A 26,682-nucleotide genomic window follows, 5' to 3' on the forward strand; every position below is an offset into this window, starting at 1 on the left:
GTGAGAAACGAGATCAACGCAACAGGGAGTAATACCAGTAGGAGTCGTGCTGTTAGACCGAGGCAACATCCTACTGAGGCGTAAATAACCGGTGGCCGGAACGCCGAGGAAGTACAGAGCTCTAAGCATTACTTCAAACCAACGGCAGGACAGAGAGCTATAGGCTGGCTGTCTCACCTACATCACCTACGCAGACATAGGGGGCAACCTTTGGAGAGGGGCGACTCTAGGGTCCCGAAAGAGCTCCGAGCCTTCCCGTCATACGGGTGCGTCCTACCATAAGATCTGGGGGGCGAGAAGAAGGAGAACATCAGAATTGAGTTGTTGTGAGGGAACACGAGGAACAGACACAACAGTTGTGGGGTACTATCCCGTAAGCACAGCAGGGGAGGACCACAACACACAAGCGCTAGAAGGAAGGCACAGATTTCCACCTGCAAAGGGAACTCTGGAGGTGCCATCGGACCGGCCGGACTTGCGCAGCCTGGTGAACCGTATTCCGGACTGAGGACCCAGAGACCTTCAGTAAAGAGGTAAAGAGACTGCAACCTGGTGTCCTCGTTATTTACTGCACCGCACCACCACCATCATCCACATCTATTACTGTACGCCCCTCAGCAGGGTCACGGACCGGGTCTAGCCACCGTGACAACCCCAGAGCAGAGACTCAGAGGCCCGGTACCGGGTACCCCTCGGCCCTGCGGCAGTGGGGGCGCTACACCAACATATGCATTTTTTACTTAAGTGGTAAAAAAAAAAATCCTAAGTGGTGTAAGAAAAAAATGTCACCATTTTCTGAGACCCGAAGCGTCTCCATTTTTCAGAATCTGGGATTGGGTGAGGGCTTATTTTTTGCGCGCCGAGTTGACGTTTTTATTGATATCATTCTGAGGTAGATAAAATGTTTTGATCACCTATTGATTTTTATTGCAATGTTGCAGCAGCCAAAAAAATGTAATTCTGGTGTTTTGTTCTTGTTTTCTCATTACGTCGTATATAGTGTTGAGCATTCCGATGCTGCAAGTATCGGGTATCGGCCGATACTTGCTGTATCGGAATTCCGATACCGGGATTCCGATACTCTTGTGGTATCGGGTATCGGGTATCGGAACAACATTAATGTTAAAATGTGTAAAATAGAGAATTAAAATAAAAAATATCGCTATACTCACCTGTCCGACGCAGCCGGGACCTCAGCGCAGGAACCGGCAGCGTTGTTTGTTTAAAATTCCCGCTTTTACATGGTTACGCGAAGTCCCGGCTTGTGATTGGTCAGGGCGGCCATGTTGCCGGGCCGCGGACCAATCACAGCAAGCCGTGACGAAAATACGTCACGGCTTGCTGTGATTGGTCCGCGTCCCGGCAACATGGCCGCCATTAACCAATCACAAGCCGTGACGTCACGGGAGGCTGGAAACGCGCTCATTTTAAAAAGGGCGCGTGTCCAGCCTCCCGTGACGTCACGGCTTGTGATTGGTTGCGTCGCGGTCAACCAATCACAAGCCGGGAGGCTGGACACGCGCCCATTTCAAAATGAGCGCGTCCAGCCTCCCGGCTTGTGATTGGTTGATCGCGGCGCAACCAATCACAAGCCGTGACGTCACGGGAGGCTGGACACGCGCCCATTTCAAAATGAGCGCGTCCAGCCTCCCGGCTTGTGATTGGTTGATCGCGGCGCAACCAATCACAAGCCGTGACGTCACGGGAGGCTGGACACGCGCCCATTTTAAAATGAGCGCGTGTCCAGCCTCCCGTGACGTCCCGGCTTGTGATTGGTCAGGGCGGCCATATTGCCGGGACGCGGACCAATCACAGCAAGCCGTGACGTAATTTCGTCACGGCTTGCTGTGATTGGTCCGCGTCCCGGCAACATGGCCGACCTGACCAATCACAAGCCGGGAATTCACGTAACCAAGTAATAGCGCGATTTTTAAACAAACAACGCTGCCGGTTCCCTCGCTGAAGTCCCGGCTGCGTCGGACAGGTGAGTATAGCGATATTTTTTATTTTAATTCTTTCTTTTACACATTTATATGGTTCCCAGGGCCTGAAGGAGAGTTTCCTCTCCTTCAGACCCTGGGAACCATCAGGGATACCGTCCGATACATGAGTCCCATTGACTTGTATTGGTATCGGGTATCGGTATCGGATTGGATTCCGATACTGTGACGGTATCGGCCGATACTTTCCGATACCGATACTTTCAAGTATCGGACGGTATCGCTCAACACTAGTCGTATACCAATTGGAGTAATTAACTTTACATTTTGATAGATCGGGCGATTCTGAATGCGGCGATACCAAATTTTTTTTATTATTGTTTTATTTTGAATGGGGAAAAGTGAGCTGAGTTGGATTTATATATTGTTTTCCTTTAAAAAAATTACTTTTTTGAAAAAATCTTTTTACTGGCGTTCATAAGAGATTCACAATGACAGTCACAAGGTTCTTCTGCAGACCCCTTGCTGCTGTGACAACTGATCGGTACCCCACAATATGATGTGCTTCCGGTTTGCCGGCAGCAATGGAGGAGATGGAGAAATAACTTTTTCCATCTCCTCCGCAGCTCCGAGAGGATCGGAGCACAGAGCATGGACACTCTGCTCACAGGATCCGAGGGCCATTACCATATCGCTTCAGATGTGATATGCGGGGGTGTCTCCGGACTTGGCTTGAATAGCACAGCAATCTTTTAGAGCCACACATATTAGGCCATGACATGCCATAAAGCAGTGTGATTCGCTCATGGACTGGAATTATAATCATGAAGACGTTCGCTCAGAAAAGATGTGGGATCAATATTCCATCAATATGACAGAATCGCCCTCCCATTATCACCGCTCAGGATTGTCATCTTCCACTAGATACATCTCATGAACATTCGACTGTTAATCTGGTTTTAGCACAACACAATTCTGTATTTCCCTGCCTCAAGAATATGATTGAGTTATTTTCTTTTTCATTTGGTATGAGGATAAATTAAATTAAATTATTCTAATTTCAAGTGATTAAGAAATATGTGAGCAATGCTTGGTGCAAACTGACGAACAGGAAAAATGGGAACATGCACATACAGGCAAAGAGGCTGCTAGATAATCCAAATACTCTGGTGTACCCTATGGCAGAAATAACTTCATGTAAGTTTTTTATTGTTTTCTGGTAATTATCAGTCTAGAAATTTAGCAATATTAGACTATGACTAGAAGGAACCGGTGCACTCATCCACACAGATCTGTGATAGCCGCAGACGGAGAAGTTTGTGTAAAGACTGAAAGATTGTCCGACTCCATGGCCACTAGATGTCTAAGGCTTCTTTTACACATACCGTTGTTTTGCGGCCCGTTTTTGCGGCCCCAGAAGATTTCTATGGGGCCGCAAAAATGGGCCGCAATAATTTCACGGTACGCCGTATGGCCGTGAGGGCCATATTTACAGCCGTGAAAAATCAATGGAGCCACAAAAACAACAAAAGCTTGTTTTTGCGGTGCACCGTGACTTCTGGTTTTGCCGAACACCATTTTTTTTCCAATACTATTTCCATAGTATTGGAAACCTGGAAACCGGCAATCTGCAAGTTTATTGCAGTCCATTATTGCTGCCGACCATGAAAATTGCGGCGATACGGCCCGCAAATAAGGCCCGCAATAAATGGGCCACAAAAAACACGGTATGTGTAAAAGAAGCCTTATACAGATATTATATTTCAAATTAAATTCTGATTTAGGTATGGCAGGTACAGATGTGGACAAAATTGCTGGAAGTCTTCTATTAAAGTAAAAAAAAACCACAATGGTCACTGAGAAAACTTAACACTGAGAAAAGTAATTTTCAATTTAAATTTATTTGATATCAACTAATGAGAGTCAGACATTGCTTTAGAATTTTGATTCAACAGAAAAATTAAAAAACATGAAAATAATGAAACTGGCCTGGACAAAAATGATGGTACCAAGTCACCAGTGAATGACAGTCCAGCCACCCAATCAGGGCCGGGGTGTGCTGGGTTGTCAACAGGTGTCTCCTGTTCTGAGTGATTCCCTGGCTATTTAGCTATGTGTCTGCCTTTGATTACTGCCAATTGTAGCTTTAGCTTGGTGGTGCATGTTTGCCTTGTTCTTCAGTGTTCTGTCTCTGATCTATTGCTGCATGATCTTAGACCTTGTCTCTGACCATCTGTTTGCCTAGCTCCTTTGTCTTGATCAGCTATGTTCCTGGAATTCTGACCTTTGACTGTGGCCTGACTATGCCTTTACCTTACCCCTTTATTTATGATGAGCCCTCTTGGTATCTGACCCCAGACCTCTTGACTACCCAGCATCATGGCTTAACCGTAAGTAGTGACTAGCGTCACAGTACCTTTATTTAATATTTTGTTGCACACCATTTTGAGGCAATCACTGCACACAAAAAAAATACTTCTAATGAGATTTCTGCACCTGTTCACAGGTATTTTGGTCCACTACTCATAGGAAAATTGCTCCTTGTGTCTGAAGTATGAAGGTGTCTTCTCCAGACTGCAGGCTTCAGCTCTTTCCACAGATGTTCGATAGGATTTAGCTCAGGGCTCATAGAAACCTCTTCAGAATACTCCAGTGCTTTGCTCTTAGTCATTGTTGATGTTTTTAGCTGTAATTTGGTCGTTATCCTGTTGGATAGATAAGATAGAGGTTTATGACACTTGGGCACCACATTTGGCCCCAGAATACCTTTATAGTCTTGAGATTTCAAGACACGCTGTCCCAGATGCAATAAAGCAGCCAACAAAACATAACCAAGCCTCCTCCATGTCTAACAGTCGGTACAATGTTCTTTTCATTATATGATTCATTTTTTGTGTCTGTGAACATAGAGCTGATGTAACAACAAAAATTTCCAGTTTTGTCTCATTTCTCCAAAGTACATTCTCCCAGAAGCTTTAAAGTGTGTGAATATGCATTTTGGCAAATTCACTTTTTTATGATTTGCTTTCAACCGTGGTCTCCTCCTTGGTAATTTTCCATGAAGTCCACTTTGACCAAGACAGCAAGGGATGGTGCAATTTAACACTGATGTTCCTTGACCTTGGAGTTCACTTTTAATCTTTTTGGAAGTTGATCTGGGATATTTAGTTACCATTTGTATTATCCATCTCTTCAATTTGTCATCAATTTTCCTCCTGCGGCCACGTCCTGGGAGGTCAGCTACAGTCCCATAGACCTTACACTTCTGAAAAATATGTGCAACTGCAATAGCAGGAACACCAAGCTGAGAGGGTCTTATAGCCTTTACCAAAATGTTCTTTCTAACCTCCCTAGACAATTTTCTCCTTATCTCTCTGAGTTTAAGGGTATGTGCACACGTCAGGATTTCTTGCAGAAATTTCCTGAAGAAAACCGGAAATTTTCTGCAAGAAATCCGCATTTTTTTTTGCGTTTTTTTCCCGTTTTTTTCGCGTCTTTTTTAGCATTTTGCAAGCGTAATTAGCTTGCAGAATGCTAAAGTTTTCCAAGCGATCTGTAGCACACATGACCGGTCTCGCGACCAATCACAAGACAGCGACGTCATCGCAGTTCCTGAACCACACCATCTATAGGAACCGAAGCGGCAGCATGCAGCGGTGAGAGGCGGGAACACTCCGGGGACCATCGAAGGTGAGTATATGACTATTTTTTATTTTAATTCTTTTTTTTTTACCAATTATATGGTGCCCAGTCTGTGGAGGAGAGTCTCCTCTCCTCCACCCTGGGTACCAACCGCACATAATCTGCTTACTTCCCGCATGGTGTGCACAGCCCTGTGCGGGAAGTAAGCAGATCAATGCACTCCTAGGTGTGCGGAATCCCCGCATTTCCGCATTTTTAATGAACATGTTGCTTTTTTTTCTGCAATGCGATTTTTTCGCGGAAATTGCATTTGCACAAAAAGTGCGGAATACACTGTAAATAATAGGAGGCATATGTTAGCGTTTTTTTCGCGTTTTTATCATGTTTTTATAGCGAAAAACCGCGAAAAAACCGCGAAAAATACTGAACGTGTGCACATGGCCTTATGTTCAGTGTGATACACAACATGATATCAAACAGCACAATGACTACTTTTCACATTTTGAAATGGGCAACTGACTGATTACAAGTTTGGAGACACCTTTGATGCTAATTACAGGGCACACTTTAATGTAACATCTGCCTAGGGTCAAATTATTTTTAATCTGTTCTCGGGTTACCATAATTTTTGTCCAGTCCATTTTCATTAGTTTTTGTTAAATGCTCCTTTGTAACCATAACTAAAAAGCAATATCTGAAATTCCTTATTTGATATTAAGTAAATTTTTACTTAAAACTAATTTTGCCAGTTTCATGTTATTTCAGTGACTGTTATGGGTTTTTATTATATTCACAATGTTGTCCTTGTCTGTCATTTAAAATATTTTGAGTTTTGTTTGCTTATTTGTTAGAGCCTGATTCTTTCTTCAAAGAGGAATGTCTAATTAAGACAAAAAATCTTTTGGTAGGATCTGCCATCAAAAAACTGATGAGAAGGCTGCTGAGACCTTCACTGATCAGCTGTAATCTAGCAGATTACTATTGAGTTTTTTTTATTTTGTGCACTTTTTAAGAAATAACTTTTCAAGATCAAATGCTTATAACACAGTAATTAACCAAAAAATAGTACTAATAAAATATGAGCTCATCTTTCAAAAAAGTGAGCCCCCGTCATGGTAAAAAAAAAATTATAGCTGTAAGAATCTAGCAACATAAAAACACGTTTTTTCTTAAAAAGAAGAAATTGTAAAACATAAAAAAATCAATTTGGCACCGCCATTCATATACTTATATGGCCAAATTGTCATATCAACTATGACATGCAAAAGAATGCCATAAAAACAAAACCTCAAAAAAAATGTGAGATTTTGTAAAAATTTTTTTTTCAAAAATCTGATTTTGATACTCAAAGTGGTGCTATTAAAATCCCAAATACAAATAATGTTGCTTAGTATAACCCCAGATATATAACCAGTTTTATAACACTTTTCTGGGATTCCACAGAATCTGTCTTTTTATCTAAAGTCTGGGATTATTTCTTGAAACATGGCAATAAAAATAAAGACTACTCCTTGTTCTTTGTCATTTTCTCAAAAAATTGAGTCAAATACTTTGTAAAAGTCCATTGATTTTGCCATTTTTTTTACTCTGTATCGGTCTAAAGCAGAGATATTTGCATGTATTGCTTTTGAAGCGTAGTATGTGAAATTTCTGTTTGTAGTGCAACCAGGCATTTTCTTCATAGTTTTCTCTGAGGGTGTGCGATTTCACTCTTTCCTGCCGGCCACTGCTCAGAAGCATCGGAGGCTGCTAGACTGCCTGATCCATTGCCGATGTGAGTGACAGAACCTGGGAGCTAGGGGTGAAAGCGTACATCACCAAAAAAGACAGTAAAGAAACAACCAACTGGACTGCAAAGCAGTTAGAAAAAGTTTCCTAACAAATTTTGGTACCTGTTATGTCTTGTTAAAAGAAAAAAAATTGGGGGCTGACTAGAATTTTATCGGAAAAAATTGATGTTTTCATTCTCATGGCTCAGTGCTATAATATGCGGTCTAATTTCAAAAATTGGGTCATTTTATGGATGTTTTCCTGTTCCAGCACCTTAGTGGCTCTAAATATGTGATAAACTATGTCATCAGAATCTGCGCTCCTAAAGCCAAATGGTGCTCATTCCCTTCCAAGTCCAAACAGTAATGTCTGATAATACATTCAGTATTACAATACTCAAGAGAAACAGTGTTCTAAATTGCGGGCTCCTTTTTCTTTCTCATTTTACGTTTTACATGAATAATTTATTTTTGCTAAATTGAAATATTTTAAAGAATATAATTTTTAATTTCCATTCTTCAATTTTGTAATAATCCATGAAAAAACGGTGGAGCCAAAGTGCTCACTACATCCCTGATGAATTCCCGAGTGGGTGTATTGTCCAAAATGTAATCATAAAACCAGTATAAACCTCCATTAGTAGGACAGTCGGTCTCTTACTAAATCTTCACTTTTACCATTATACAATATAACTATTATAATGACAATTATTTACAAATAAGGATCATACGAAAATTAATAATTAAACAGTTGCGTGATGTAATCATAATGAATATCATATAGAGTATGTTTGGTGCCTTCATTAATTGCAAATGAGGTCCCCCAGAATATCGTCCTATAACTGGCTAATGCCTGTCTAACAGTGATTTGACTTTTCTTTCAACACAAATAGTCGCAGATTAGAATTGTTTCCCCGGCATGTTTCACCACTACAGTGGCTTCATCAGGGGATGATGTCTGTGCAAAATATTGCACACAAACAATAGTTTGACTTCATATTCCAAAACCTGAAGAGAAATTGTGTTATGAATTGTGAGTTGCTTTTTTTCTCTTTTATTCCTTATAAGAAAGAAAAATTTGGGACGAAATCAACATTTTAGTGGAAAAAGTTTGACTTGTTTTCATAATTTTTTAGGCAAAATAGAGGGATGCTATTTCCAATTAAAATAAAAAATATAATTAACAATAATTAAATTGTTATTTGACATAATATACTAAGTAACATTAGGCGCTTAACAACCATCAACCTAATAAAAAGTATTTTACACATCCACTTCTCAATATTATTCTGTGTTTAAAAGGAAGGGATAGAATCAGGGCTCAGTTCTGGATCAGACTCAATTTATTGTTGAAGACAGGGAATATGTAATCCGATTATTAAAAAATAATCAAAATATATAATTTATTACATTTGGGTCATGACTCCAGTCAAGTAGACCATGGCTTAGTACTCAGTCTATTTGATTACTTACAAGAGGTCATTATTCCGTAACATATAAACTTCCCCTTACTTATCATTACATGATTATTCTTTATTTTATTCATATAATCTCCATATACCAAGTTTGTCATCATTTGGATTACAGTTCTCTATCACAATCAAAACCCTACATCTCCATATTTCATCAAGAGCTATTAGTGACTATGATAGTTTCCTACTCTATTATTTTTTCTTTTGTCTGCCCTTGCTACACTGATTAAACAAAGTGAAGAGATAAAGTGTTTATAATTATTCCTCATCACCCTACAGTACAATCATAGTGCGACTGTAAATCTCTCATATTTTCCTCATTACTCCTACGTGTTTCGCTGGTATTTGTGATTCATCAGGTACAGAATAAAACCAACCATGGCTGGATGTAATTCAATGGGGTCATTTACACCGGCGGATATTGGTTGATGCAAGCAATGTAACTCATCGCTAGCAAACAATGGCAGACAAGTGTTTATACAAGACGAGAATCATGAATGAAATCGTTGAATAACGATAGTTTTTCTCAAAACAATCACCATTTACGGTACACAGTTTTCAAAATGAAGAACAAGAATTTTGGGTTTATGTTTGACGAATGAGCGTTATTCAACACATTGTTCAGTTGCTCAACCCATTTGCATTACACAATTATCGTGAATGATGGTTCAGATTTTCAGATGGGGTAAATGTGCCTTTAGGAGTTTGTCTCATTGTCTGCCGAGAGGAGGCAAAACTGAACATTGTGGCTGTGAATGTAGCTGTTACTCCGGCCACTTGCACGCCTTCTAAGCACCGCCTTACCCACCACGTTTCCCTCTACTCCCCCTAGTACCTGGCCATCGCTCTGAGTTGCCTTGTGCTGGCTGTGAGTCATAGGGGACGCGGCTGAACTCTGCAGGAATTTTTATCCACTTTATCCTGCAGAGATTTGTGTCCCCAGACTATTACCTGCTAGATATATTAGGCGATTCCACCCTCTACTCCTCACCCAAACATTGTTTCCTAGCCTGCTACCACCTGGTTCATGTGTATCTTTGTATTCTGTCTCCCTTTATGTTATCGACCCGACCTGTTTACTCGCTTAGTTGACATCTCCATTCCTGACTCCAGATTTGAAAAGGGAAAGCATGCTGCCAGCCCCGATCTTGCATCATGTGAGTTTGCTTCTGTCTTGCCCTCCTGTACCTCGTATTTGCATCTCTGACCCTCCAGTAATCTGCTGCAGTACCGTGGACTACCCTGGAGTGATACATAGAGTGTACCGACAGCCCAGCCTATCCTCACCATCAGAGACCCTAGTGAATACCCAGTAGACACTTAGTCACACCCTCTGGGGTAGACTAGGCCCTTGATGCAGTGGGTACACACCTACCAGCGTTACATTATGTTTGGGCTATATACCCAACTGATAAATTAGGACCTAGAGACCCTAAGTCTAGTGTACAAGTACTGTATGAGGAGGTACGCTCTCAATGTAAGCGTTAGGATCAGCTAATGCCGGCCATCAATGTCATCGCAACCCAGCTGCAGGATCTGTTCACTGCAATGTCCTCCCTGTCTTCTGCTTCTACCATGTCTGGCCAACCCTCCTCTGGACAGTCAGCCTCTCCAAGGAAACTGCCTGATGCTCCAATTTCTGGTGCAACTGCTAAGCTAAGCTTTCACTTCTGTCTCACGATGATGGAGACCCCAAGAAGAGCTGTGGCTTCATTAATGTGTAAGATCCGCTTCATACTCCACACTCACCTCTTTTCTTTGTATCAGACCGAGATAGTGTTTATGGTTTCTCTGCTTTCTCGACTAACCCTGGGCAAACCCCATTATTTAGCGTGGAGGTGTGGAGACCCACAAAGTTGGGAGGCTCCTGGTGATGTTACATGTGGAATTCGAGGTTCCAGGCTGTACCTCTTCAGCTGCTTTGTCCCTGTTGTCTCCTAGGCAGAGCATGGGTACTGTGGCACAGTATGTTTTACACTTCTGTACTTTGGCAGCAGAGCTGGCTTGGAACAAAGAAGCCTTGGTAGCGACCTTCTGGCAGGGTCTGTCTGGTCGAATCAAGGATGAGTTGGCTGGCAGAGATCTACCATCCTCACTGGATGCCCTTATACAACTAGCTACTAGGATAGATCTCCACTTCCATGACGGAGCTCAGCAACAAGGTCCGGTGTCCACTCATGCCAGAGGACCCCCAGACTGGCTCCAAACTTCCAGTTTCCTCTACTACCACAAATCGCACCCCCTGCAACTGAGCCGATGCAGGTTGAGTGGGCAAAACTGTATGTGCAGGAATGACAGCAAAGGTAAAGAGAGAACATTTACATGTACTGCGGAGGCAATGGACATTTTGATCACCAGTGGCCTGTGAAATAGGAAACTCTAGCACTTAGGGTTGACATGAGGAGCAAATCTAGACAAGAGTAATTGCTTTCCAAAGCTACTGAGTGAAGTTATCTTGACCAGGAAGGAGAGGTCCCTCAACACTGCTGCCCACATGGATTCCTGCTCCGCAGGCAACTTCATTCATCTGGATCTGTTCTGTCAACTTATGGTTCATGCATATCTTTGTATTCTGTCCCGTTATCGACCCAGTCTTTTTACCTGTTTTATTTGACATCTTCATTCCTGACTACAGATTTGAAAACTGAAACCGTATTGCCTGCCCAGACCTCGAACCACCTGACTTTGCTTCTGTCTTGCCCTCCTGTACCTCGTACCTGCATCTCTGACCCTCCAGGCAGCTGCTGCAGTCCCAGAGACTGCACTCAAGTGTTACCTGGTGTCTAGCGTTGGCCCAGCCAATCCTCACCATCAGAGGCCAAAGTGAAGACTGGGAAGACATTTTGTCATGCCCCTCCAGTGTAAGCTCGGCCTGTGGCGCATGCATCCCATCAGTGTTAGATTAGTGAACTGGAAATCTTGAGTCATGACCGAAGCCTTTGCAGAGATGTGAATAGGGCCTGGGGCTGTGAGGCTAACCAGATTAATATGGGAACAAGTGATGAGATAAACTGTTGTACTGATATAAAAGGGAGGATGTAGTGGGGATTTGTGTTTTGGAAAATAGTATAGCAAGGTCTTCTTGTCCTGTAAGCCATGGGTATGGCCTGGATTAGGCTGGACTGGGTGAAGCAGACAGTGGGGCAAGGCCAAGGTGTGAACACAACCCTACTATAAATGTGGGAGCGAGTGCGGAGTGGACCAGAGGGCAAAGTCTTAGAGAGTAGTAGGGTTTATGAGAGAGAATGAGAGATTTTACCTGGATAGATAATGTGAGACTGTGTGAAGTAACACAGAAACGCGGCATAGTCACTGGGAAGGGAACAGAAACCTGAGTAAGAAAAATCAGCAAATTGCAAAATATAAGAATTATCCTTCCAAGGAGTCTGAACGCCAGTAAGACTATTGTGCCTCCAAATGTGGCAGCAGCCAAAAGGTTTGGTGTCTTTCGGTGCCCGGCCCGCGGTTATTTTCAGTAAAGATGAGCCGATTTAATTACATTAGTTTGCAGAAGGCATCATCTCCAACAAACATCACCTGGTGTGACGTCCTAAAGTGTTACACGGGCCCCGGAGGAGCGATCTGTGCGCCTGCACAACCTCCGGCACACTGCTCAGCCATGGGTATAGCACACTAAAGGTAAATTGTGGATTCAGCACGGCTACGTCTGCAGTCTGGAGTTTCAGGATGTGTGTGACATTAAATTGCTTCAGGCAAAGCAAACCTGTTCTGAGAATCACAGCCCTGGCACTACATCTATGGAAAATCACAGCTACTTCACAGATCTTACAGGGGTTTGTCTCATGATGCCTCTTTTACAAGCAGCCGCATCAACATATCATACACATTTACATGAGGTTTTATGGAAAAAACTCTTTACTCTTACATGTCGCTCCTCCATCTTTTCTCTAATAGAGCTTGTTTCTACTGCCAGAGATCTTGGCAGGCACTTAAACGGGCTGCCCCTCATTGGACAAACGTGGCGTAATGAGATCAGGTCCCTAATTAAAATAAGGTACGGTAATTACCTAACGAGATGGTGCGGCCAGTATAAAGTGCTCCTGATGAAGTCCAGTGCAGCGAAACGTGCATCTAGGGCAGTGTTTCTCAACTCCAGTCCTCAAGACTCACCAACACGTCATGTTTTCAGGGTTTCCTTAGTATTGCATAGGTGATCATTTCATCACCTGCTCAAGCATTAATTCCATCACCTAGCAGTGGTAAGGAAATCCTGAGAACATGACTTGTTGGTGGGTCTTGAGGACTGGAGTTGAGAAACACTGGTCTAGGGGCTTCTACGCTCCTCTCGTGTCTCTGTCCCCAGAGGACTTTAGGTCATTATTGGCTCCTATTGATGGACTCCACGCACTTTATTCATTACATGTGACCTTTAGTTGTATATTGCGGCATACTCCATCTGTGACTTTATTTGCCGGTATTCACACTTGTGTTACTAATTCTATACAGCTACGTGTCCCATATGGATTATTCCCTTCATGTCTTTCTTTATACTAAATTCCTTTTTACAATAGTGATGTTGTTATTATCATCTCTCATCACTTTCATTAAGTATCAACAAACTGCTGAAAGACCAAAAGTCCATTATCGCTCATATCTTATTGAGCACAAGTCATAGCCACAGTCTGGAAGAGAACGGCCATTCTCACAACTGATAGTATTATCACAGAAAGAACAGCGACACACAGTCAATACGAGCACAATTACATATATACCTGTATATACTGTTTATAGAATGCCACAATTCTAAAATATTAAAGAACACGGTCTCATTGGAAGAAGAAGTTTCCATCATCTCTGCCTGGAGCGAGAGAGATAAGATATTAGCTGCTCTTCGGTGACTGGCAGAATAATACTGCCGACATGCTTTTTACAAGTATATGACAAATGTTTGGTGAATGATAATACACTACGTTGTTTAATGACTTGTTCGATTACCATAAATTAATAAATAGATTCCTTTTTCTTTTCTCCTTCCTTTTCCCTTTCTACCTGTTTTCCCCCATATTCCTTCCTCACCCTTTTTCTTTCCTCCCTTACTCACTTTTAGGCCGGCCTCACACTAGCGAGTTTTACGGACGTAAGAGCGCAGAAATTACGTCCGTAAAACTCGCCAAACAAACGGCACAATTATTCTCAATGGGGCTGCTCCTATTAGCCGTATATTACGGTTCGCGCTGAATGAAATCTAAATACAGAATATATATATATGTGTCTCAATGACATATATATATATATATATATATATATATACTGTATATATGTTTTCCCGAACATTTGAGCACATAAATCCATTAGATGTCGGTTTTGCAAGCCTGCGCGAAAATCTCGCAGTACGGATGCCATACGGATTACATACGGAGGATGCCAAAATACGCTGACACACCCTGACTACGGATCAATATTTTGGGAACATTTCTCCGTATTACGGCCGTAGTACGGACGTATAATACGTGGCGTATTGTCTTACGCCCAGTGTGAGGCCGGCCTTATAATTGCCCTTTACTTGTTTTTTTATAATATAATTTGTTTTAATAATTCCATACCTAATAAACTCAATAAAAAATACTTGAATAAGAGGTAATATAATAAAATAATACAGACATGGTGACGTGTTTCTATGATACTTTTCCTCTGATTGTTCCTCTCGGCGGTCACACACCGTGCTGCTGGCCTCTATAGCCCTATAGTGGTTATGTCACTCATCCTTCACATTCTGCTGCACGTTCCTCCACCATCCTGATGGAGAGCACCAAGATACTCATACGTACCTACATCAATGAGCAGAAAGAAATTAAGGTGGGAACACCTCGATGATGACAGGAGACAACAGCTCTCTAATCACTGTTCACCTGCAGAGTGTCCCCATGACCATCACAGTGATATCCATGTAGCATGTGACACGGTGGGGAGTAATGACAGTGCACTCTCCACAAATCCACTCCCCATTCTGTCACTGTATCTGTGAACAGACGCTACACTTTTATATGTGACACGGTGGGGAGTAATGACAGTGCACTCTCCACAAATCCACTCCCCATTCTATCACTGTATCTGTGAACAGACACTACACTTTTACATGTGACACGGTGGGGAGTAATGACAGTGCACTCTTCACAAATCCATTTCCCATTCTGTCACTGTATCTGTGACCAGACTCTATACTCTTATATGTGAAACGGCCGGAATAATGACAGTGCGCTCTCCACAAATCCACTTCCCATTCTGTCAGTGTATCTGTGAACAGACAATACACTTTTATATGTGACACGGCCAGGAATAATGACAGTGCACTCTCCACAAATCCACTTCCCATTCTGACATTGTATCTGTGACCAGACTCTATACTGTTATATGTGAAATTGCCGGAATAATGACAGTTCGCTCTCCACAAATCCACTTCCCATTCTGTCAGTGTATCTGTGACCAGACTCTACACTTTTATATGTGACATGGTCGGGAATAACGACAGTGCGCTCTCCACAAATCCACTTCCCATTCTGTCACTATATCTGTGACCAGACTCTATGCTGTTATATGTGAAACGGCCGGAATAATAACAGTACGCTCTCCATAAATCCACTTCCCATTCTGTCACTGTACCTGTGACCAGACTCTATACTGTTATATTTGAAACGGCCGGAATAATGACAGTATGCTCTCCACAAATCCACTTCCCATTCTGTCACTGTATCTGTGAATAGACGCTACACTTTTATATAAGGTGGGGTGAACATGCACATTCAGATCCATTTCAGGTGACAATAGCAGCTGCTGGACACATCAGACTCAGCCATCAATCCTTAGTAAAAATAGTTTCTACAGAACTGCAGCCTTACCTTATCTAGGGCCAATGTATTTTCAAGGAATAGAAATGTTATGGGCAAGAGTTTTTAAAGGGAATTTGTCACCAGGTTATTGCCACACCATCTGAGAGCAGCATAATGTAGGGACAGAGACCCTGATTCCAGAGAGTTGCTGATCTGCTGTGGGCTATCTGCTGCAGATCTCTGAATGCTGAGCCCTATATAAACCCGCCCACACCGCTGATTAGTAGCTTTCTGTGTACACTGTGCATAGGCAGAAAGCTGCCAATTAGTGATGGGGACAGGTTATACAGAGCTTATGAATACGGAGGATGATATGACAGCAGGTTTACTAGTCCTCTAGTGAAAATCTCCTGCTGATAATGCTGTGATTTTATGTAAACTATAACAAGCAGCCCAGTAAGTGATACATCGCTGGAATCAGGGTCTCTGCCACTACGTTGTGCTGCTCTCAGAATAGGTGGCAAAATATGGTGACACATTTCCTTAAAAATATTTTTACATTTTATTGAATGGACATAAAAGAAAGTGATCCAAAAGACAACTAATAGACCCCTTTTAAATGATGCTTCATACCATCCCCCTCTTAACTCATGAATGGAGGTTGCGGGGCCCCCAACTTATCTTGGCTTCAGGTGCGGATGTAAGGATATGGACGTGCTACTCACGTTTCCCAATTGAAGAAACAAGTTTATTGTTGTCATGTGGTGTAATGTGAAATGTAATATATAATGCAATATTGTGATGTCATGTGAACAGTGTTATGTGTTAATGACGTGCAGTTTCACTGTAGGAAAAGTTAATGTTTGGGACTAGCCCAGAGTGGGAAGCGGTTATTTTTTATAGGGAAAGTGATCATTTCCTGTAAGAGAGTTAGATAGGTTCAGGAGTGAATAGTGGGTGACCTTAAAAGTCCAAGGCAAGCAGTGCCTCCCACCGTGCCCAGAGGACCTGCACAATGTTTACTGTCTCCTCTTCTGCCCAGAAGAGACCATGCTGAAGAGGAGACTATAAACATTGCGCTGGGCACCATGGATGGATCATGCGCAGATTGAGAATTAGTATGGACTTTTAAATACGACTGTGCCGATGCCATTTTGATGGAGACCTAATGTTTTTGCAGACAAAAGAAAGTACCTCACATCTTCAAGACTTAAAATAGGAGGCAGATCAGGGACGAATCAGTGACCTGTGATTCCTGCAGGAGGCAGAGGGGCCAGAAGCAGAAGAGATTGTCCACAGTCCCGCCCCATAGTCCCACCACATAGTCCAACTCCATAGTCCTGCCCCATAGTCCAGCCCCATAGTCCAGCCCCATACTCCCAACACATAGTCCAACTCCATAGTCCCGCCCCATAGTCCCACCACATACTCCAACTCCATAGTCCCGCCCCATAGTCCCACCCCATAGTCCAACTCCATAGTCCCGCCCCATAGTCCAGCCCCATAGTCCCACCACATAGTCCAGCTCCATAGTCCCACCCCATAGTCCAACTTCATAGTCCCGCCCCATAGTCCCACCCCACAGTCCCATCACATTGTCCCATGACATAGTCCCGCCCCATAGTACCATCCAACACAGTCCAATCACATTGTCCCATGACATAGTCCAGCCCCATAGTCCCGCCCCACAGTCCCATCACATTGTCCCATGACATAGTCCCGCCACACAGTCCCATCACATTGTCCCATGACATAGTTCTGCCCCACAGTCCCATCACATTGTCCAATGACATAGTCCCGCCCATAGTCCCGTCACATTGTCCCATGACATAGTCCCGCCCCACAGTCCCATCACATTGTCCCATGACATAGTCCCGCCCCACAGTCCCATCACATTGTCCCATGACATAGTCCCGCTCATAGTCCCATCACATTGTCCCATGTCATAGTCCCGCCCCATAGTCCCATCACATTGTCCCATGACGTAGTCCCGCCCCATAGTCCCATCACATTGTCCCATGACATAGTCCCGCCCTATAGTCCCATCACATTGTCCCATGACATAGTTCTGCCCCACAGTCCCATCACATTGTCCAATGACATATTCCCGCCCATAGTCCCGTCACATTGTCCCATGACATAGTCCTGCCCCATAGTCCCATCACATTGTCCCATGACGTAGTCCCGCCCCATAGTCCCATCACATTGTCCCATGACATAGTCCCGCCCCATAGTACCATCCAACACAGTCCAATCACATTGTCCCATGACCTAGTCCAGCCACACAGTCCCATCACATTGTCCCATGACATAGTTCCGCTCATAGTCCTATCACATTGTCCCATGACATAGTCCCGCCCCATAGTCCCATCACATTGTCCCATGACATAGTCCCGCCCCACAGTCCCATCACATTGTCCCATGACATAGTCCCGCCCCACAGCCCCATCACATTGTCCCATGAAATAGTCCCGCCCCACAGTCCCATCACATTGTCCCATGAAATAGTCCCGCCCCACAGTCCCATCACATTGTCCTATGACATAGTCCCGCCCATAGTCCCGTCACTTTGTCCCATGACGTAGTCCCGCCCCATAGTCCCATCACATTGTCCCATGACGTAGTCCCGCCCCATAGTCCCATCACATTGTCCCATGACGTAGTCCCGCCCCATAGTCCCATCACATTGTCCCATGACATAGTCCAGCCCCATAGTCCCGCCCCACAGTCCCATCACATTGTCCCATGACATAGTCCCGCCACACAGTCCCATCACATTGTCCCATGACATAGTTCTGCCCCACAGTCCCATCACATTGTCCAATGAAATAGTCCCGCTCATAGTCCCATCACATTGTCCCATGTCATAGTCCCGCCCCACAATCCCGTCACATTGTCCCATGACATAGTCCCGCCCCACAGTCCCATCACATTGTCCCATGACATAGTCCCGCCCCATAGTCCCATCACTTTGTCCCATGACATAGTCCCGCCCCACAATCCCGTCACATTGTCCTATGACATAGTCCCGCCTCATAGTCCTGCCCCTAACTTTAAACACTGATTACACAAGAAGTTCAAAATGGATTTCTTCACCGCAGGAATCATTTTAATCAGTATTACAGCACTAATATGGCACTGTCTGTAGTTTACACAGCAAAATCCTGCTGACAGGTTCTCTTTAAAGCTGGGTGGTGGTGAAGTTGGAAGAAGCAGTGGACATAGGGAGCTCTGGAGTAAACTACTAAGGAAGGAAACTGTGGAAAATGCTTTGAGTTGTAGAGGAAACGTCCATAGGACCATGTACCCGTTATGTCTTGTGTATTTTCTCTACCAAATCCCCGTTCAGTAAAGAGTTTATTTTGACTGGTCGTCTCCATCATTGAACTGTGGAATGTCTGGTCCTGGCAAACGAGAACCTGCACGAGCATAGACTCACTCACAGCATAAACGGTATACAGAAAAGCAGCGACTGACAGCACTTCAGATGGTCGGGATGCACGCTCCAAAGTCCACAGACCCAATTGGACAAATACTCACAACTAAAGAGTGGAAACGTTGGTTGAAACGTTGTATGTATTGAGGCAGAATAAAGAACTTTCTACTTTTTCACCTGGATTGGATGCTGCTCGCCTTTTTTTAGTCACTCACAGCACAAGTCCACACACCCACCAGGACCCCCGCTGTCATGTAACGGTGGGCACTAGAGATGAGAGCCTCACCCACTGTACCGCCCTGCGCATGGACAATATAGGGGCCCTTTACAGGGCACAATCCTACCAGCTTTGGGGATGACAGTGCCCCCTAACCTCTAGGGCCCCTGTGCCGCTTCACAGGTTACACCAATGGCATACCCACTCCTGCTTCTGACATTTTCCACTTCCATGCCTGAAGTCCTGCTGTAACTGTAAAGATCCCCTCTCACTGCATGCTCTTCTGACATATCAGGAGATGAGGCCAACCTGGACTGCCAGCGGTTCCCTAACTCTCCAGTGGTGGCATGGCGCCTCTTTCTTCATGCCCCTGATTGTAACGGAAGCACTGAACCCCCATGGGCAAAGTGTCACAGTGATGTAAAATAGGAAAGTCATGATGCTCTGCCAAGATGGTATACAATGTAACGGAAGCCCAGCGCCGGCAGCTCCTCTGTCTCCCTCCATTTATACAGAGCGGAATGCATTACCTCGTATGATGACAAAGCTCCACAAGTAATTATATTGTGTAACCTTTAGTCTGCGATCACACGCGGCGGACATGCTGTGGCTTTTACATGCAGCCGCTTCGTGCCGCTGGGGTCTTTTTACCGTTTCCATGCACAATCACTTAATCTAGCCTGGAAAAAGCCGTTGCACCTGTAAAACCACCCAGCCATAATGATCAACTGCACCGTACTTCACAAACAGCTGCTTCTCTACAAGATCTACAGAATCTGGCACCAGGTTTTTGCTACCCTATCTGAGAGCAGCATAATGTAGGGACAGAGACCCTGATACTTACAATGTGTCACTTACTGGGTGCTGCAGTTTTAATTAAAAACAGTTCTTCCTTCTGCAGATCTAGCAGTTCTCTAAATGCTGAGCTCTGTATAACCCCGCCCACATCACTGATTGGCTGCTTTCTGTGTGCTGCACTCTGCATTGTCAGAAATCTACCAATGAGTGATGGAGGCGTGGTTGTACTACCAGGCAGCAGGTTTACTTGTCCTGTAGTGATAATCTCCTGTTGGTAAAACAGTGATTTTATAAAAACTACAGCAAGCAGCTCAGTAAGGGACACATCACTGTAATCAGGGTTTCTGCCTCTACATGCTGCTCTGAGATTAGGTGGCAAAAAGCTGATGACAGATTCCCTTTAAGTAATTATGCAGGAAAACAGTAAAAAGACTGCAGCGACACTGAGCAGCTGCGGTTAGAAGCCGTAGCATGACCACAGCCTTAGGCCTTGCCTACAAAAAACCCTAATATAAGAAACCACAAGTTAGGCGCTAGCTCACAGATCATTGGGGGTTTGACCACGGTTTCCAGCGGTGATCAGCAGAACAGACCACTATTACTACTGCTGAATTTCATTTTCTATGAAGTGGAGCTAAAGGTTTCTCAGGCGCAAAGGAAATAAACGGAGTGGCTGCGGTTAGAAGCCACAGTATGACCAAAGCCTTAGGCCTTGCCTAGAAAACCCCCTAATATAAAAAATAAGAAACCACATGATAGGCACTAGCTCACAGATAGGTGGGGGTTTGACCACAGTTTCCAGCAGTGATCAGCAGAACAGAGCACTATTACTACTGCTGAATTTCATTTTCTACGAAATTGAGCAAAAGGTTTGTCAAAGGGAATAAATGGAGCCACGCCCAGGCATGAGCACTGCCACTCCAGTCCACCAGGGATAATAGTGTCACATTCTGCTGATCAGTGCGGCGCCCTGCAGTCGCACCTCCACCGATCTATCAGTTATCATAGGTGATACCTTGTCTTCACTGGATATCCACTTCAAAGGGTTTGGTCTACCGAAGTAACTACATTATGTAGCTCCTAAAGTTGAGTTTAGGGTTTGTGGGCGAGGACCGAAGGGGTTGAGGGAATCAGAGCAGTTGGCACCATAGATGAGCATGGTGGGAACTTGCACGTATCTGCCTGGCACCGTCGACCACCACACAAGTGCGCAGCACACAGATGGCTGCTACAACTTTAATAACCATAATTACTATGTAGGTTATGTCTTACCTTTAGTTTTTCATACCGATCACTTAATGAAGCCACCTGATGTTCTCTGTGTCTGCCAACTAATTTGCATAAGGCACAAATAAGCTGATCGTCTACAGTACAGTACATATTAACCTTCTCATTCTCATGTTCCAGGCAAACAAGTCCACGGAAATGTGCGTCTGGTACTGGTGCCACCAGGCGGTGACTGGTAAAAGGCTTCTTGTTCGGGTGCGTTGCACGTAGACAGCGGTCACAATAGGACACCTCACAAGTGATACATGTCTTCACCGCATCTCTCGGTGGCTCCACCTCGCAGAACTGGCATGGAATTCTTTCAGTTGCCATGATCGGGATACTTTTGTAGATTTTGTCTCGATTTTCGTCCCCGGGAGAACTTGGCACGCTCAGAGAGGCCTTCTGAAAGCGGTCAATAATGTTTTGTAAAGTCACGTTGCGTTTCAACCCTTCCAGACCACGATGATTAAGAGCGATGACATATCTGCAGGTTGGACACTGAAAGGCTGGAACAGGTTCCACTATTTCACTGGAAGGATTTCCAGAAACCAGTATACGGTGGGCACAGGTGAAACACAGGCTATGAGCACATGGAAGCAGAAGGGGGTCCTCAAAGAGCTCCAGACATATTGGGCAGGTTAGTTCTGACTCCAGTGTTTCCATGTTTGGCTAAACCATTCCAGATTTAGGAGATCTTCAGAGTCATTTTTTACCTAAATGAAAGCACAGTTTTAGTTTTTAAGCAGATCCAATTTTCTGGCACTATCATGTACAATTCTATTAGATACATAACCGAGGATGGGATGCAAAAAGCTGCAGTGAAAGAATACAATGTACGGAGGAATGATACAAAGTCTAAATGTACATAGTAAATGCAAGGACTTAGGACTTAGATATTAATGACTAGTCCGTATAGAGCAGTGAACAAGTAACAATCCAAGTGCATAATTTAAAGCAGTTTTCCTACCTGACAACTGAGACCTCTGGTAATCAGTAGTTATTAAAGGGCTATTCTCATGTTATTAAATTGGTGAAGTTAAAGATCAGACAGCATGAAAATAAGCAAGTTTGTAATTGACTTGCTTTTTCTATCTGTTTTCATTGTACTCCAATTAGAGCTTTTGTCTTTCATACTGTACAGCTGGTTTTCTTGTAGCTCGGCTCTAGTGATTGCCCAAACACTGGCTTAGTGTGAGTAATAGTAACATTCCAGAAGAGTTAACTCCTAACATCCCAGTCAGCTCTCTCCATCAAATTGATTTCTATACAGTTGATAGTTTCTCACACCACCTGACAGCTGATATATGCTGCCCAATCCACAGACAGCATGTGTCAGACACTGGCTGCATATGTTCATCCATGCATGTTTCAGGCTAAAACATTGGAGTGTTTCAGAGCAAAACATACTTTAAAAGCAGCCAGGTAGAGATCAGTCAGTCAGGAGGATCCCAAACATCTTCCCTCCGCCTTAAAGTGATTGGTATCTCACTGCGTGTGTATATAGGAAAAGACCTGTCAGTCACAGTCAGCGGGTGGGGAGAGGCCATCGATGACCCGTTTTTATGACTAGTCTCTGGAGCAGATTAATCCCCGTTAGCTTTCTGCGTATATTTTGCTGTGGACTGTGTCTCACTTACTTGGCTGAGATCACACAACCACTGCCTTTCACTTGCTGCCCATGGTCACACCATATGTATCAGCTGTCAGGTTTTCTTTAATGTCTCAGAGGATCAATTCAATGAAAGTGACACATGTGGGGAGGTCCCTTTAGCATAATGTGAGATCTTGGACCACCACTAATTCACTGATTATGCTAAAATAAAAATCACTGAAAAGGAATCTGTCGCTGATTCCTGGAATAGAAATTCTCTTACTGCTGAGCTCTGTATAACTCCGTCCGCTCCACTGATTGGCTGCTTTCTGTGAACAACGTGCATAGCCAGAAAGTTGCCAATCAGTGGTGGAGGCGGGGCTAAACAGAGCTCATGAATATGGAGGACTACCTGACACCAGGGTTACCAGTCCTTTAGTGATAATCTCCTGCTGATAAAACTTTAATTTTATAAAAACTATAGAAAGCAGGCCAGTAAGTAATATATTGCCGGAATCAGGGTCTCTGTCCCTGTATTATACTGCCCTCAGAATAGGTGGCAAAAATCTGATGACAGATTTTCTTTAAGACTATTGTCGATTTGCTGCACATTCAGGTGCTCATGGGATTGTCCTCTGTTGCACCTCAGGGACCATGTTGGACCACGACCTCTGGTGCAATCTCAAATATTCACATTCTCCTCCACTTATGACAACTTTTACCTACCTCACCTTATACCAATGAATTGAACCTAATAATAGGGAGTTTTTTGATTTGTAAAATAAACACCCTTTTTTTCTACGTACATCTAAGACGTAAACTGTAAAGAGCACAAATCTGCAACTGACGCCAGACATCTGATGCAACAGAAATAGCAGATGTGGGCAATTGTCTTCACCCTGAAAATTGTCTTACAGATGTGATAGGAGACGACAATGATCTGACTTCAGCATCCGGCCCTGGATTTGCCAGAACGGCGCTCACTAATGCTTTGTAATGAGGTTAGATATAAGCCAGAACACGGAGTATCTAATCTGTCACAGCATCTAAAGGAGCTCAGCAGAAAGCAACCGATCCCTGCGCCAAATATTGCTCCACTGACCATAGATCTGTGTGATGTGTGGACACAGAGAGAAGACGAAAAGCAGCACAACAACCAAAGCAAAGTGTAATGCAGAAGTGACGCCATACACTGAGGACACGAGAGGAGGATACGAGAGGAGGACACGAGAGGAGGACACGAGAGGAGAACACGAGAGGAGGACACGAGAGGAGAACACGAGAGGAGGACACGAGAGGAGGACACGAGGAGAGTACGAGAGGAGGACACGAGAGGAGGACACGAGAGGAGAACACGAGAGGAGGACACGAGAGGAGGACACGAGGAGAATACAAGAGGAGGACACGAGAGGAGAACACGAGAGAACACGAGGGGAGGACACAAGAGGAGGACACGAGAGGAGAACATGAGAGGAGGACACGAGAGGAGGATACGAGGATACGAGAGGAGGACACGAGAGGAGGACACCAGAGGAGAACACGAGAGGAGGACACCAGAGGAGGACACGAGAGGAGGATACGAGAGAAGAACACGAGGGGAGGACACGAGAGGAGGACACAAGAGGAGAACACAAGAGGAGCACACGAGAGGAGGGCACGAGAGGAGGGCAGAAGAGGAAGATACGAGAGGAGGACACGAGAGGACACGAGAGGAGAACACGAGAGGACACGAGAGGAGAACACGAGAGGAGGACACGAGAGGAGAACACGAGAGGAGGACACGAGAGGAGAACACGAGAGGAGAACACGAGAGGAGGACACGAGAGGAGGACACGAGAGGAGAACACGAGAGGAGAACACGAGAGGAGGACACGAGAGGAGGACACGAGAGGAGAACACGAGAGGAGAACACGAGAGGAGGACACGAGAGGAGAACACGAGAGGAGGACACACAGCACACTCCATGTCCTGGGAATATCTACCAGGCTGTGATGTGTGTCTGGCCATCAGGACTGACCGGCAGTGACATACTATCCATACCAGCCACAACTTATAGTGTCAGGATTTGAACAATGTGCAGAATATATTCATGCAGCGCGCACAGCACAGAATAAAGCACAATAAATAGTTAATAGATAATAGATAAATAATAGATAGATAGATAGATAGATAGATAATAGATAATAGATGATAGATAGATAAATAGATAGATGATAGATAGATAGATAGATAGATAGATAGATAGATAGATAGATGATAGATAGACAATAGATAGATGATAGATAGATAATAGATAGATAATATATAGATAATAAATAATAGATAGATAATAGATATATAATAGATAGATAGATAGATAGATAGATAGATAGATAATACATAGATAATAAATGATAGATAGATAGATAGATAGATAATAGAAGATAGATAATATATGATAGATAGATAATACATAGATAATATATAGATAATAGATATATAGATAGATAATAGATATAATAGATAGATAATAAATACTTAATAGATAATAGATAAATAATAGATAGATAGATAGTTAATAGATAGATAATAGTTGATAGATAGATAGATAAATAGATAGATAGATAGATAGATAGATGATAGATAGATGATAGATAGATAGATAGATAGATAGATAGATAGATAGATAGGTAGATAGATGATAGATAGATAGATAAATGATAGATAGATAGATAGATAGATAGATAATAGATATTAAGATAGATAGGTGATAGATAGACAGATAGATAGATAATAGATAGATAATACATAGATAATAAATAATAGATAGATAATAGATATATAATAGATATATAGATAATAGATAGATAGATGATAGATAATAGATAGACGATAGATAGATAGATAGATAGATAGATAGATAGATGATAGATAAATGATAGATAGATAGATAATAGATATTAAGATAGATAGGTGATAGATAGATAATACATAGATAATAGATAATATAGATGATAGATAGCTAGATAGATGATAGCTAGATAATATATAAATATATAGATAGATGATAGATAGATAGATAGATAGATAGATAGATAGATAGATAGATAGATAGATAGATAGATACATAGATAGATAGATAAGGAAAGAGTAAGAAATATTTGGACAGTGACACAAGTTTTGGCATTTTAGCTGTTTTCCTAAACATATTTAATATCCAGATATATAATGAATTTAGGCTTAATGTGCCCACTGTCAACTTTAATTTGAGGGTATTCACATCCTAATTGGAGGAAGGATTTAAGAATTACAGCTCTTTCATGTGTAGCTGCCTCTTTTTAAAGAGACCAAAAGTAGTTGGACAATGAGCTCACAATTTTACTGGGCGGCATGTGCTATTCCCTCGTTAATCCATCATCAAATAGGTAGAAGGTCTGGAGCTGATTCCAGGTGCGGTATTTGCATTGGGAAGATGTTGCTGTGATCACACAACATGCGGACATAGGAGCTCTTAATGGGAGAGAAACAGACCATCATTAGGATAAAACAAAGAAGAAATCCATCAGCGATAGCAGAAATGTTAGGAGCAGCCAAATCAACAGTTTGGTACAATCTGCAAAAAAAAAAAGAGCACAGTGGTGAAAAAGGCCTGGACGTCAACAGAAGAAAACAGAGGTGGCTGATCCTTGCTACGGTGAAGAAAAAGCCCCTCACTGTAGAAAAATGGTTGCAATTTCTAAACATTTCACAGGATATTTTTTCAAGTCCTTTAATTAAACCT

The 26,682-nt window shown here is 43.2% G+C and overlaps 1 protein-coding gene across 2 annotated transcripts in view; it reads right to left on the reverse strand.

The window, feature by feature from the left end:
• Positions 1-26,682, reverse strand: part of MID2 (midline 2) — a 428,499-nt gene that overhangs the window by 400,295 nt on the left and 1,522 nt on the right. For both annotated transcript variants that reach the window (XM_077283340.1, XM_077283339.1), the window contains exon 2: positions 21,335-22,044. In XM_077283340.1, coding sequence (XP_077139455.1) covers positions 21,335-21,994 — 660 coding nt within the window. In that variant the 5' untranslated portion in view covers positions 21,995-22,044. The remainder of the gene's footprint in view (positions 1-21,334; positions 22,045-26,682) is intronic.

This window comes from Ranitomeya variabilis, chromosome 2, assembly GCF_051348905.1.
Source record: "Ranitomeya variabilis isolate aRanVar5 chromosome 2, aRanVar5.hap1, whole genome shotgun sequence".
Classification (NCBI taxonomy): Eukaryota; Metazoa; Chordata; class Amphibia; order Anura; family Dendrobatidae; genus Ranitomeya; species Ranitomeya variabilis.